Source organism: Chinchilla lanigera, unplaced genomic scaffold, assembly GCF_000276665.1.
Source record: "Chinchilla lanigera isolate Chin_1 unplaced genomic scaffold, ChiLan1.0 scaffold00063, whole genome shotgun sequence".
Taxonomy (NCBI): Eukaryota; Metazoa; Chordata; class Mammalia; order Rodentia; family Chinchillidae; genus Chinchilla; species Chinchilla lanigera.
In genome coordinates this window covers 2,982,749-2,996,607 of record NW_004955464.1, presented here as the reverse complement: position 1 = coordinate 2,996,607, position 13,859 = coordinate 2,982,749, and the positions used below count along the sequence as shown (strand labels likewise).

General features: G+C 37.3%; 1 protein-coding gene across 3 annotated transcripts in view; it reads right to left on the bottom strand.

Annotated features, from left to right (window-relative positions):
• Position 1: 1 nt before the first annotated feature.
• LOC102023567 (chromosome unknown open reading frame, human C1orf168) overlaps positions 2-13,859 on the bottom strand; it is a 99,315-nt gene continuing 85,457 nt past the window's right edge. For all 3 annotated transcript variants that reach the window (XM_013521593.1, XM_013521595.1, XM_013521594.1), the window contains exons 16-20: positions 10,336-10,422; positions 7,351-7,444; positions 4,370-4,526; positions 4,215-4,248; positions 2-3,941 (exon numbers count right to left, since the gene is read on the bottom strand). In XM_013521593.1, coding sequence (XP_013377047.1) covers positions 3,920-3,941; positions 4,215-4,248; positions 4,370-4,526; positions 7,351-7,444; positions 10,336-10,422 — 394 coding nt within the window. In that variant the 3' untranslated portion in view covers positions 2-3,919. The remainder of the gene's footprint in view (positions 3,942-4,214; positions 4,249-4,369; positions 4,527-7,350; positions 7,445-10,335; positions 10,423-13,859) is intronic.

Below are 13,859 nucleotides of genomic sequence, written 5' to 3'. Positions count from 1 at the left end.
CTGTTTTCATTTCTTTTATTAAGCTAATATTCTTCATGTCAGCTAATAGCTAGCCAGGGCTGTTTATGAAAACATTACTTATGATTGGAGATTTCACACCGTCTTTGTTCATTTTTATTGTTTCATATTGTACTTTTTAACTTTAGGCATTGGGTGAGTTTTCTGTTGTGCTATAACACATTTCTAGAAACTGTAGGACTTAACACAAATTTATGATCTTCCAGCCAGAAATGCGGTGGCCTTAATTATTTTTTCTGCTTCAAGTCTGATGGGCTGAAAACTAAAGCATTGATTGGAGAATCTGCTTCCAGGTTTGTTCAGATTGTTGGCAGAATTTCATTCCATGGTACAACAGGACCTGTTTCCTTTCTGCGTGTGGGCTAGGCATTACAGCTTCAAGAAGCCACTGGCATTCCCTGGCACATGACTCCCTTTATCTTCAAAGCTGGCATGGAGTTCACGCTTGGGATTTCTCCTTCCTCTTGCACCACTTCTCTGACTCTCCAGCTAACTCTTCTGCCTTCCTCTTCCAGTTGTAAGGGTCCATGTGATAATAAAGTTTAGCCCACCTAGATACTGTTGGATATCTCCCCACTTCAAGGTCAACTCATTAACAACTTTAACTCCATATATAAAATCTCTTGCAAAATCACATCACATGTTCATAGATATGCTGTGTCATCTTGGAGGACATCTTGGAGTGCTTCACAGAGGTATTCAGAAGTGGAAGGCAAGTCTTTGCTGCTGCCTGTTGTAACCTTTTGGCTCTTAAACCCCTACTCCCTAGGTATGCTCCTGGGTGCCCATAGCTCTTTAACTGGTAAGGCAGAGTGAAAAGAGGTTAGTCTCAGGGAGTGTGCTGTGGAGACCTTGTCTCTTCCTGGCTTTCTGTCTGTCCTTGCTGGCTGCCTTGAGGTGAGCAGCTTCCTCTGCTCAGCATTCCCACTGGATGTGCTGCCTCATCACATGCCCAGGAGCAATAGCACCAAGTACCCATGGACTGAAACATCGGAAATTGTGAGCTGAAGCAAACCTCTCCAAGTTGATGATCACTGGTATTTTATCACAGAGACAGAACGCTAACACGCTGTACATTAACTTTTGAGTGAGCCAGTATAGCCTTTGTTAGGATCAAGAGCCTTTGTGTGCTATCTTTTAATATAAAATTAAAGTAAAAAGTCTCTTCATTGAGTATTTGTGCCAGATTGTTTTCTCAGAGACAGACAACATTGGCTCGGGCATCACTGAAGTCTTACAGTGTTTACATTTGAAAACATTGCATATCAATAACATTTGGTTTGAATCCTTCGATTTTGAGAATGTGGCTTGTATTAGTGAACTAGAAACAAAACCATATTAAGTACGGATATGCGATAGAAGCAGTTTTTCTGAAAACCTATACTATATCCATAATTAGGCAATAGTTTATATTAGGCCAAATGGTTTATACTGTAAAAATATTTGATTTTAAAAACATTTTTCTGTGTCTATGTAAGTTATATACCAGTCGTTCTTTTAAGATAATTAATTTTTTAAAATGTCTTTTTCATTTTCAGCATCTTCCAAACTCCAGAGAAGGCCGGGCACAACAGTAACACTAACATAGTATTAAGCATTTAAGAACACTTGTTATTACAACAATGCTGTGAAGTAGACAAGTATTTTTAGCTCGATTGTACTAATGAGGAAATTGAGACCCAAGAAACTTGAGTCACTGAATTAGAACAGAAACCCTGTGGTGAGTGAAAGGGCATGGATCAGACCTAGTTCAGTTCAGTTTTGTCACAGTGCTGCTTAGAATTTAAAAGCTTTGTTGTTTGGTGAAGTCATGCTATGTTTAGGTCTAGAACATCCCCCAAAGCCTCCTGTGTTCAGAGATGGGGCTTTGGGAAGTGATTCGATCATGGGGCACTATAGCTGGCTTGCTGTTAGGAGGGGCCTGCTGAGAGGCAGGACCCTGGGGTGACCTGGGAGGATGTATCTCCCTTCTCTGCTTCCTGGCTGGCATGAAGTGAGCAGCATTCTTCCCCCAGGCTGTCCGTCATTCCCTTCTTACCTTGGAGCCAACTATGGACTGAATCCTCTAAAGCATGTGAGCCAAAATAAACCTCTGGTTTAATTTGTGTATGTTGGCTATTTTTGTCCCAGCTGTGAGAAGAGAAAGTGACTGAGACGTGGCCCAAATGATACATGGTTCAGTGTTTCTCTTTACGGGATTATCTCGGGAAAAGCTTCTGTTGAACATGGCCTGTCTGACTCACTTCTTTGCTCCTAGGCCAGTGCTGGTGAACCTTTCAAGAGCTTTCGGTGAGAATAGTCCCCTGCCACATGGGTGCCAGGGCTTCACCACCACTGCCCTGGGCTATACTTCTATCAGTGCCTGCTGTAACAGGTCCTGGCCTAGAAGGAATCCTGTCATTGCCTGCTGTATGGCAAATTTAATTTAGGACTTCCAAGCAGAAATAACTTACCAGAATTTTGCATTAGCCTTAGTAGCACTTTCCAAAAAAGCCTCACAGTCATTTCATTCCCTCATTCTGCTCCTTACGTAAGCTCTGTATGTAATCAGGCATCAAAACATGATGCTTCCTTTGTCTCTGCTGTGGTTTCTGTACTATGTATTTCTGATGTTGCTGTCTTCAGTTAAAGTCCTTTGCTGAGAATATTGAAAAAATAGTCTCTTAATCTATTATCCACATTGCTGTGATTGTCTCTCTGCTTCCCAGATGGCTGGCATTTCTCTCCTGCTTAACACTTCAGTGGCTTTCCATGCTAGAAGAAAAAGTTCAGGCGTACCCTGTGTCATCCTAGCAAGCACCCATTTCCCACCAGACTCACTGCACTCCATTTGCCGTGAGTCTCTTCTGTCACCCATAGGCAGAGCCTGGATTTTCCGTCTCTGTGTCTTCAGAATGAAGCTGCTCCGTAGCCCCTTTTGGAACTTGCAAAAGTATAGTCTCAAATTATAAAGGATGAAGCTATAGGAACAAATTCCATTATACTGTACCTTTAAAAGCCAGAATCACCCTGCTTAAAGAACTTAATGCAGTTCTTCAGTTTTTCAGTCGAAATAAAACTACAATTTAAAAAGTTGGATTCATATGTAGAATTTATCTCATTGATGTGCAGTGCATATCACGTAAAAATATAATAAACGTTACCTACAGCTCTGCTTTTTAATTTATATTTACTTTGGTGAAATGAAAGCACATATAAATTGTATTTAAACAGGTTTTTGAACATAAAATAATTTTTCTTATTTTAGGCACCAAGATGGTTTAAAGTAATACAGAATGTGTATGTGTGTGTGTTAGACTTTAAATGTTTTTAGACATTTCTTAAAACATTGGTTGAATTTAGGAATAAGTTATTTTTCAGCACACTATTCCCCGAAACAACTGACTTTGAACAGCATTTACCCAGTTTGATTTTTGTGATGAAGCAAAAGGACACTTATACCTATAAAAATATCAAAGACTGAGCCATAATTATTTTAAGATGGCACCTTAAATTTGAGTACTTAATAGACCTGGGCCACATTTGCTGTTGAGAATTAGCCCAAATTTAATTGTGGCACAACATCTAGAAATTACTATCAAAGCAAGTCAGCCATCTGCACAGCTGAGTAAGTGCCAGGAGGCATGATTGCTAAGCTGAGATACTGCTCATTAAGCAAGTGCTCCAGGATGAACACACGCTTTTTCACATTCTCCTGAACCAGCAGTGAAATAAACATGGAGAGACAAACTTTTAGGCGTAAAACCCACATTAAATGTTGAAGTTTTGTGTTCGTTCTTCTCTTCTGCATTCCCAAAGTTTCCAGAGACTCCATCTCCTTTTGACTGAACTGCTGCGAGGCAGGGTCAGGTGGTAGACTCCTCATCACTCACACAGGCCTTCCCTTCAGGTCCTGACCTTCCTAGGGGGACCATCCTTGGTGCCTGGGGGGAAAATGACAGACACTGTGACATAGAGCCAAGGGGGCACCGAGGAGAGTTGTGGAAAAGTTACCTAGTTTATTTTCATGTGCCTTTAAGATGTTCAAAATATGCTCGGTATAGAAACGTAAGAGGCACAGAAAAGACACAGGTCATTTCATATCTGATTTACTTTTCCTGAATTTCAGTAAGGTCAGTAGACTTCCCTTAGGACTAATGCACACAACATGTATTAAGTGTTTAGAACCCATGTTTTAACAAAATCAAACCACTTACTTGAAGTCTAGATGTTCAATGAGGACGTATCCATCTACAGAAATAAAAAATACTGTTAATAATTTGAGGTTTTTTAAAGAAAATGCTTTAACCTTTTCTAAAAAATAATAGAAATTTCATAGTAAGTTAATATTTATCAAAAGGCAAATACTCACATTTGCCTTTTGAGTTGCGACATATCACTAGATTTTGATCAGTGGTGTCAATGACTTCCAGTTCTTCCCCAGGAGTTACTGGCAAATCGAATATTCCATTTCTTGAATTACTGGAACATACCACTGCTCTGTTGATGATGGTAATTTCTTTGTTATACTGAAATGAGAAGTTACTAATTACCATGCTTACATAGTAGTTACTTTTCACTGTAACAAAGGTAATGGAGAATATCATAGTAACCTCAAAAAAAAAAAAGAAAAACCTTAAGATAGTACTTAATAACACCTGAGAGAATACAGAATAACAGGAAGGCACATGAAAGTCACTTAAGAAAATAGATCCTGTAATCATATATTTGGTATGATTATATTTTCAAAATATTTTCACATGCATTTTGTAATTGTACTAAAGTGAATCCTGGTGGATAAGAGAGCTACAACATGGGTATAAATTAAGTATGATGTATAGTATGTTGACTCTCACAGTAATAAAATTACCTGTAAACTTAGGAAAAGGAAAATTTAAAAAGAAATAAAGCCCTCTGTTTGTTCTTTAGTTTATAATGGTCTTAGAGACCGATCACTTGTAGAGGTCACTCTCCACCTTTCCAGTGAACTTGTATGATAATGCTTTACAGGTGAGAATTCTCCATTTATAGTCAAAGTGCATTTGTGAAAAAACTGATAATACAATTTCTGACAGTACAGAGAAATTTTTTTCTATATGATAAACTAGCTGCCTTGTACATCCATAGGTACCTTACCTTCTGCTGTATTGAAATCTGTTGACCAGAAGAAAAAAAATTCAGAACATGTAGCTTAGATTACAGGTGTCTATCCCACCAAATTAGGGTGACCAAATATCTTTCTTTGCCAGGACAGTCTGTGTTTATAATAACGTGTCCATTTACAAATATTTATGATTAAGAGTGCCTCCTGGGCTGGGGATGTTGCCCAGTGGGAGAGCACTTGCCTAGGATGCACAAGGTCCTGGGTTTAATCTCTAGTACTGCTTTAAAAAAATTCTTCCACTCTCTTAAGTATTCTGATTTTAGATGATGAATTACAAGACCACTGTTACAATACCAAGAGGAGGGGCTGGGGATTTAGCTAGCGGCAAAAGCGCCTGCCTGGCAAGCGCAAGGTCGTGAGTTCGGTTCCCAGTACCGGAGAAAAACTAAAAAAAACTAAAAAAAAAAAAAAAAACAAAACCAAGAGGTATAATCTACAAGGTATTACCCCTCCCCCCATAGTTTAATGGCTGTTATTCCTCTCTCAGGACATTGTTTACTATGAAACCACAGAGATTGCTCCAGATACAAATTAGATCAGGTCACATTCCTGTTTATAAGGTTCTGGTAATTATTGCTTTTAGGATAAGATCCACATTTCTTAGCTTAACATTCAAAGTCCTTTAAATACTGTCATTCCCCAACCGTCCATCTCTTTCCCCTTTATTGAAACATGAAACTGTGGTAATCATTCAGATACACCATATAATTTTCTTATTGCCATGCCTTAGCTTGTGCTGTTTTTTCCTGCTTGTATTCCCTCACTTCTTGACCACCTTTTGTAATATATATATGTGGGGGAATCGAATTTCTGCCCCATATAAAACCAAAACTTCAATGAGGGTAAAAAGTACTAGGTAGAATGTAGGACTCTTTTCACCAAGTAGTTGCTACACTATTGTTTTTCACCTAATTAAGTAACATCACAGTTTGGAGTAGGTGATCTCAGATCAGAGGATTACTCTAGACACAGTAACCCTGATCGGCTTTGCTCCAAGCAGGATTATGGTGTTTATGAGAGATTTATTGGACATTGCTATTTTATTTCAGTTCAGAAGTTATGGATGTTTACAGGTGTTAGTCTTATTCTGCTCTGCAGGTGAACGTGAAGATAAATAAGACAACCCTTTTTCTTTACGACCTTACAGTTTTAACATGATGAACCTGTAATTGCAGTGAGCTGGAGGGTATTGTGGTGTACAGGTGCATTAAAGAAGAGTAATTTCTTTCATCGGGAAATTTAGGCAAGCTTTCTTGGAAAGACAAGATAGCTCAACTGGATCTTAAATTGGAGAGAGAAACAAGTGTGTACCAGGTAGAGCAGATCAAGTGGACACTGAGAGGAATGAAATAGCAAGACAAAGACAGAGATGGTAGTTCATTTTAGGGACAGAAGTGTGAACAGAGCTTAAGTTGCCAGAGCACAGGGTATAAAGATGGAGTGGCAGAAGGTAAAACTGGAAAGATAAGCAGAGATCATGACACAGCTCTATATGCCATCTCAAGAAACCCAGTTTGCAGTGGGGAACTTCTGAAAGATTTTAGGGACTTTAGACAAATTTTATAAGCAGGCTGCACACTGTCTCAATCCAGTGTCTGGCACATGGATTAGTATTAAAATATGCTTGTTAATAAATCCTCACTGACAATATGTGTATGAATGAGGAATCATCATTTGAACTTTAGAGTAATGGAAAAATCCTCCATGGACTCTTAATGACACAATAAGATGTCAGAGAGTTTCAGATGCTGCTTCACTCACTCATCACTGATGTGTTTAGTCATTCATTCACTGAATACTAAGTGTCCAGTTTTATGTTTGGAACTGGGGAGTAAACTTGTTAAAGACAGGATCACTTTCCAAAAAGACTCCAGATTTAGTATGGCCATGTGCGCTCTAATATAGCTGTTTAGTGTTATAAAAGATGTGGATAGTAGACACATAAAAGTGTGCTGAGGGTGTAACTACATGGAAGAGCTAGGAAAGAGTGGCTGACCTTTGAGTAGAACCATAAAGAACTCTTAGAAATTTTCCTAGGCAGACACAATAGGACACAGAAAGGGATTGTCAGTATAGAAATGTAGCAGGAAAAAAACCAAAGTATCTTCATGACAAACTTACAAGATCTTAAAAAATGGAATTTGTTAGCTATTAATATTGCTAACTTACACCTTCAATGGGGAACATACCTGAAATCGTTGTCTAAAAAGCTTTTCTTCTCTTACTCTATTCTTTTCTAAGTAGTTTTGCTTCTTGGTTCTGAAGAAATTTCTAGGAGAAAAACTGGCAAGAAATACACAGATGTGGTTAAGTATACTATAATAAAATCTTTACATTTCCAAATATACATTCTGTTTAAGGATAAACTCAGGTATAATTTTGTGTATAACTATATAAAAGCACTTACCTAAATGTATATATACATTTATACATGTGTGTGTAAACACATACATCCCTCCATTATGTCTAATTGTCAAAAAAACTGGAAAAAGGGTAAGTAATACCAATTAATTTTTTTGCCAGTTGAAAAAATGTATATATAGTATATGTGTCTGTGTGATTCTGGTGCTTGTGTATGCTAGGTAAGCCCCTCACCGCTGAGCTACACCCCGAGTCTTATAATGTGTGTATGTACACATCAAACCCAGAGCCTCACACATGTGAAGCGTGTATTTTACCACTAGAACCCTAAAATTTTTGATAGCGAGATAACTTGGAATAAATTCAAATTGGTAGAAGATGGTTAATAAGTATAGGAGTGCAGTTGAATAGGAAGAATAACTTTTAATGCTCTGTAGCACAGCGTAGCTGATAATGACTAATCATATATTTCAAAATAGCTACTAGAAAGGATTTTTAATGTTCCCAACGTAAATGATGAGTACTTGAGATGAGGGGTATGCTGCTTACCCTAATCTGATAATTATACTTGTATACGTATATTGAAATGTGGCACTGTGCCCCAAAAGTATATGCAGTTGTGTCAAAAACTAAAGATCAGATCAGTTAAACAAGAAACTTCTCTGAGACTTCTCTGAACTCAGAATAATAATTAACTTATTCTTTAAAAAATATGGGAATTTATGAATCTTCCCACACTCACTGTCAGATTGTTTAGTGGAATCAGAAACAGTGAGCATGGGGCTTATGTTTTGTGGTTTTCCTAATTTTCAAGCACAGTCAAGGAATCACACATCTACATAGTTCAATCAAATAATTGTCCCGTTTCCTAAACGAGTTCAGAGATGGATAAATTCAGAAAACACAGCTAGATGCCACAAAATGTGCTACTGCACATGAAAGTGGATGAACTTGCAGCAGAAGCCAATTACCCTGCGCCTCGTCCTCTGCCCTCCCTTCTGCTTTTCACATAGGGCTTGGTTCTGTTGTGTAACAGTTTCATGTGTTGACAAAAGAAAAAATGTCAACGACGTCCTATTGGTTTCATTCAGAAGGGAATTCTACATCTAATTACTGCCACATTTCAGATTATCAGCACTTCTTGTCTGAGATACCATCTTATTCTTGCCACCCTCCTTTTAAAAACCAACGTGCACACCTGCTTTCAGGGCCATCTTCCTGAAATTTAACCATGCCGCTCTTTTGCTTAAAACCTTTCAATGTTTCTCTGTTGCCTACGTGAAAAGCCCAAATCTATTAGCACTGTACATGAGCATTTTATAGTTTGCCCCACTCTACCTTTCCAGCTTTGTAAGATGCCCATTTCCCTGTACAGACAACATCCACATGGGTCATCTGAGGAAGCAGGCTGTCCTTTTCATGCCTTTAGATGCACTTCCTATGTTCTCTTAAACATGACCTCATCTTTGATTAATGAAGGCATAATAAAAGAATTGCAGTGATACATAAAGCATTTCTTATTGCTAGAATAAGTAATGGTAGAAATCATTAAAAAGAATAAAAGACCACATGAACATTGATATATCAACTCAACAGGAATAATGGTGCCCTAGCTATTGCGTTTTCAAATTTACTCAATTGACAGCAAAAATATGCTATTACGTCAGTTTAACAAAAAACACTAGAAAATTGTTTTCTAAGAAGGCTTATTTGTGGCCATCTGTATATTAAAAAGCTTATTACGGGGGAGGTCAACATTTTACTGGAACTTCGCCTTGTAATTTTGTTTTGCTGTGCTGTGTGTACGTGTGTGAAAGTATGAAGTTCAAGGTAAAAGGTGGATTTTCTATATTGTATATACATTTTGGACAAAGAAATCACTGCAAATCTAAATACGAACTTGAAAAGCCATTTTATGCCATCCTCTGAGTTTAAATTTGATAGTGACTGCCTGATTTCTTTTGAGGTGTCCAAGTAAGACTTTTCTAGATAGATTTCCTAGAGTAGACAGACTGCAGTGTTCATGGCTATTTATTAAGGATTTCTCCAAAACATTTGTTCAAAAGCAAGGCCTGCAGCTCCTGCCCTACACCCTAGCAACTCTGAAGATTGGCACAGAGCACTAGGTACGCATCTGAGTCAGTGGAAACATGCCATGCCCAGAAGCCAGCTGGGAACTTGGGTCACGTGAATGAAAGATCTTGACATGAAAAGCATTTGCTTTAAACACTAATTGGAATTGTATTTTAGTGAAATCATTCTTACTGTGTGACACCCAGTTTCTCTTTTTCTAAAGCTTTCATATAAATTCTAATGTTTTATTTAACTTGTAATAGTAGAAGACTTCTTATGCCTAAAGGAAGAGTAGAAGCTTTTCATTTGATTAGTGCTACTTGAAAATTTTTCTTACTCCCCATCCACCAAGAGAAGAAATAAGAGGAGGGAAATTTTGTATCATTGTCATTTTAAAAAATTCTATTGGTATATGTCTGTGATACCTAATATGTTCACCACGGGAATCACACATATACATAGCACATTTTGATATGTTTTATTTCCCCTTCCTCTCCCCCCTTCCGGCCTCCCCACATCCCAAGATCCCCTTCTCATATCCACAAAGTCTGTCTTCCTGTCTCCTATCATCTGCCATATCCTCTCCTCTTAACTGCACTGTGATGTAGGTATTGTTCTCACTTTTGTAGATAGGAACCCAAGAATCATATTTAATGACTGGCCTAAGGTTACACAGCTAGTGAAGTACAGTTTTAAATTATAACAGAGAAACTGTAATGTAAATGCACCTGTGTTCCTACCTTTCTGATCCTTTAGGACTGTTTTTGTCTTTTTTTCTTCTTGGCATAAGAAAATTGGGCCTCCAAGTTTTCGTTTTATCTTTGTCACTGAAGAGAAAAGTGTTTGAGCAAGTAAATTTTTTTTTTTTTTTTTGAGCAAGAAAATTAAAACTGAACTATTAAACATTCATGGAATCAACTTTCTGGGCAGTTATTTTACAAAAAGTTTAAAACGTCTAGAAATATAGTTTGACAGTCTATGGCAAGGCCATATAGTAAATATTAAATATATTATATAGTGTTAAATGTGAAAATATTTCTGATAGGAGTCATAAAATTGGCAAATTAATTGCATTTAGAATGAATGAGTCAGGAGGAGATGCAACATGGCTGAATAGAGGAGGAATCACATCTGAGAGACTCAGAGAAGATCAACTAAAAACCCAGGTAAATGGAAGAAGAGGAGGGGCACAGGCCCTAGGACAGAAAATCATTTTGAAAGAAGATATTTGTAGATCAAACAAAACAGCAAGATAGGAGTTAAAAAAAGAAGCCATGTCTGCCAGGGCCCCACCCTTGGCAAACTGGAAACAGCCATCTTGAGAACTTCCCAGATAGCCAGAGAAAACCAAGTCATGGCACAGACTAGCCTTCCTGGATACTTGGGGTATACGGGCCCTTTCATGCCATCATTCCCTTTCCAAATACTGAGGAAGCTGCAACACTGCAGGATTCTCACCAGCATCCACCAAGGACATCAGAATCTCCCTCCCCACCTGCCTAACCTCAGGCACTGAGGAGATCACCGAATGGTGACAACTGAGTCCACAGATTAACTAGACAAAAATAAATCAAAACGGAAATATCAGAGTTGAACCAAACCTTTGAACAAATGGACTTCATAGATATCTACAGTGTTCCACCTAACAACAACAGAACCCACATTCTATTCAGCAGCACATGGGACTTTCTCCAAAATACATCCTATACTAGCCCACAGAACATGCTAAAATAAATGCAAAGGAATAGAAATTATGCATATCATCAGACCACAGCACAGTGAAACGAGAAGTCAACAGCAAAAAACACCACAAAAATTATGCAAAAACTGAGAAGTTAAATAATACCCTCTTGAATAATTAACAGTTCACAGATGAAAGTAAAGGAAAAGGCAGTTCCTTCAATCAAATGATAATGATAATGCCAGTACAAAATACTGAACCTAGAGACACAACGAAAGCAGTCCTAAGAGGGAAATTTATAGCAGTGAATTTCCACATCAAGAAAACAAAGTGAGTTCAAATAAATGACTCAGTGATGTACCTCAAGGTTCTAGAAAAGCGAAAATGAACTCAAAGCTAGTATGTGGAAGGAAATTTTGAAAAGATCAAAGCAAAAATTAAAGACCAAAAATAATACAAAGGATCAGCAAAAAGGTGACTCTTTGAAAGATTACCCAAATCCATGCAATTAGAAATGCAAAGATATAAATAACAATAAATTCTGCAGAAATTGAGATCATTGGCAATTACTTTGAGAACCTGTACTCTAGTGCAATGGGAAATTCAGAAGAAATGGATAGATTCATAGATACACATGAACTACCAAAGCTGAATCAAGAAGATGAAACAGTCCTGAATAATTCAAAATCAGTCAATGAAATTGAAGAAATACTAAAAACTACCAACTATGAAAAGCCCAGTCCTGATCGATTCACAGCCAAATTATAGAGAACTTTAGAGAAGACCTAATGCCAACACTCAGCAAACTCTTTAATTCAATCAGAAGGGAAGCAGTACTTCCAAAGTCATTCTTGAAAGCAAGAATTACCCTGATATCAAACCCAGAAAAAGGATCCAACCCAAAAGGAGAACTACAGGCCAATCTCCCTAATGAACATAGATGCAAAAATCCTCAATAAACTATTGGCAAACAGAATACAGGAAATCATCAAGAAGATTATACACCATGAACAAGTAGGATTCACTCCAGGGATACAAGAATGGCTGAACATATACAAATCAATAAATGTAATACACCACATTAACAGAAGCAAGGATCAAAAGCACATGGTTATCTCAATAGATGCAGAAAAGGCATTTGACAAAATCCAAAATTTGTTCATGGTAAAAACCCTGAAGAAAATTGAAATAGAAAGTATTCATTTCAATCTGATGTAAGTCATCTATGACAAACCAAATGGGCAACATCATACTAAATGGAGAAAATCTGAAAGCTTTCCCTCTAAAATCAGGATCAAGACAAGGATAGCTACTATCACCACTCCTGTTCAATATAGCTTTTGAAACATTAGCCAGAACAATTGAACAAGAACATGGATAGGAAATGAAGAAGTTAAACCATCATTATTAGCTGAAGATATGATCATCAATTTAGAAGACCCCAAAAACTCCACCAAAAGACTCCTAGAATAAATAACCAAATTCAGTAGTGTGATAGTATACAAAGTCAGTATTCAAAAATCAGTAGCATTCCTGTACACCAATAATAAACTCACCAAGAGAGAAGTTAGGGAAATAACACCTTTCACAATAGCATAAGAAAAGTGAAATATTTAGGAATTGACCTAACCAAGGTAGTGAAAGACCTCTAAATAAAAACTATAGTACTCTGAATAAGGAGACTGAAAAGGATACCAGAAAATGGAAAGATATCCCTAGTTCCTGGGTAGGAAAAACCAATATAGTAAAAAGGGCCACACTTCCAAAATTGTTATACAGATTTAATGTAATCTCAAAACACCAACAGCATTCCTCACAGAATTAGCGAAAACAGTTCTAAAATTCATATGGGACCAGAGGAAACCTAGACTAACAAAAGCAATTCTGGGCAACAGGGGCAAGGCAGGGACATTACAATATCAGACTTCAAGATATCTTATAGCACAGTACTGGAAAAAAAACCCATTGGATCAATGGAACAGAATAGAGGATACAGGAAAAACTCCAGGCATACTCAGCTACCCTATCTTTTACAAAGGGGCCCAAAACCTTTGCTGGAGGAAAAATAGCCTCTTTAACAAATGGTGCTGGAAAACTGGCTTTCCACATGCTGAAAATTGAACCAAGACCCATATCTCTCGCAATGCATTAAACTAAAATCAAAATGGATTAAAGATCTAAATATTAAAACCAATAATTTACTGGAATTTATAATAGGTAAAACTCTTGAAGACAGGTGTATACAAGGACTTTTTAAACAGGAAATATTACAAAGACTCAACAAATGTGATCACATCAAGTTAAAAGCTTGTGAATAGAAAAGGAAACATGAAAAGAATAAAGAGACAACATGCAGAATGGGAAGAAATTTTTCCAGCTACTCTTGAGATAGAAGACTAATATCTAGAATATATAAATAATACCATCTTATTAAAAATTCTTAAAGTAGGTATTGATGATCTGGATTTTCACAGGATCCATTGTGATTTCACCCTTTTCATTCCTAATTGCATTATGTTGAATCTTTTCCTTTTTTTTTTTTTTTTTTTTTTGGTTTTTTTCCTTTACCAGGAATCGAACTCA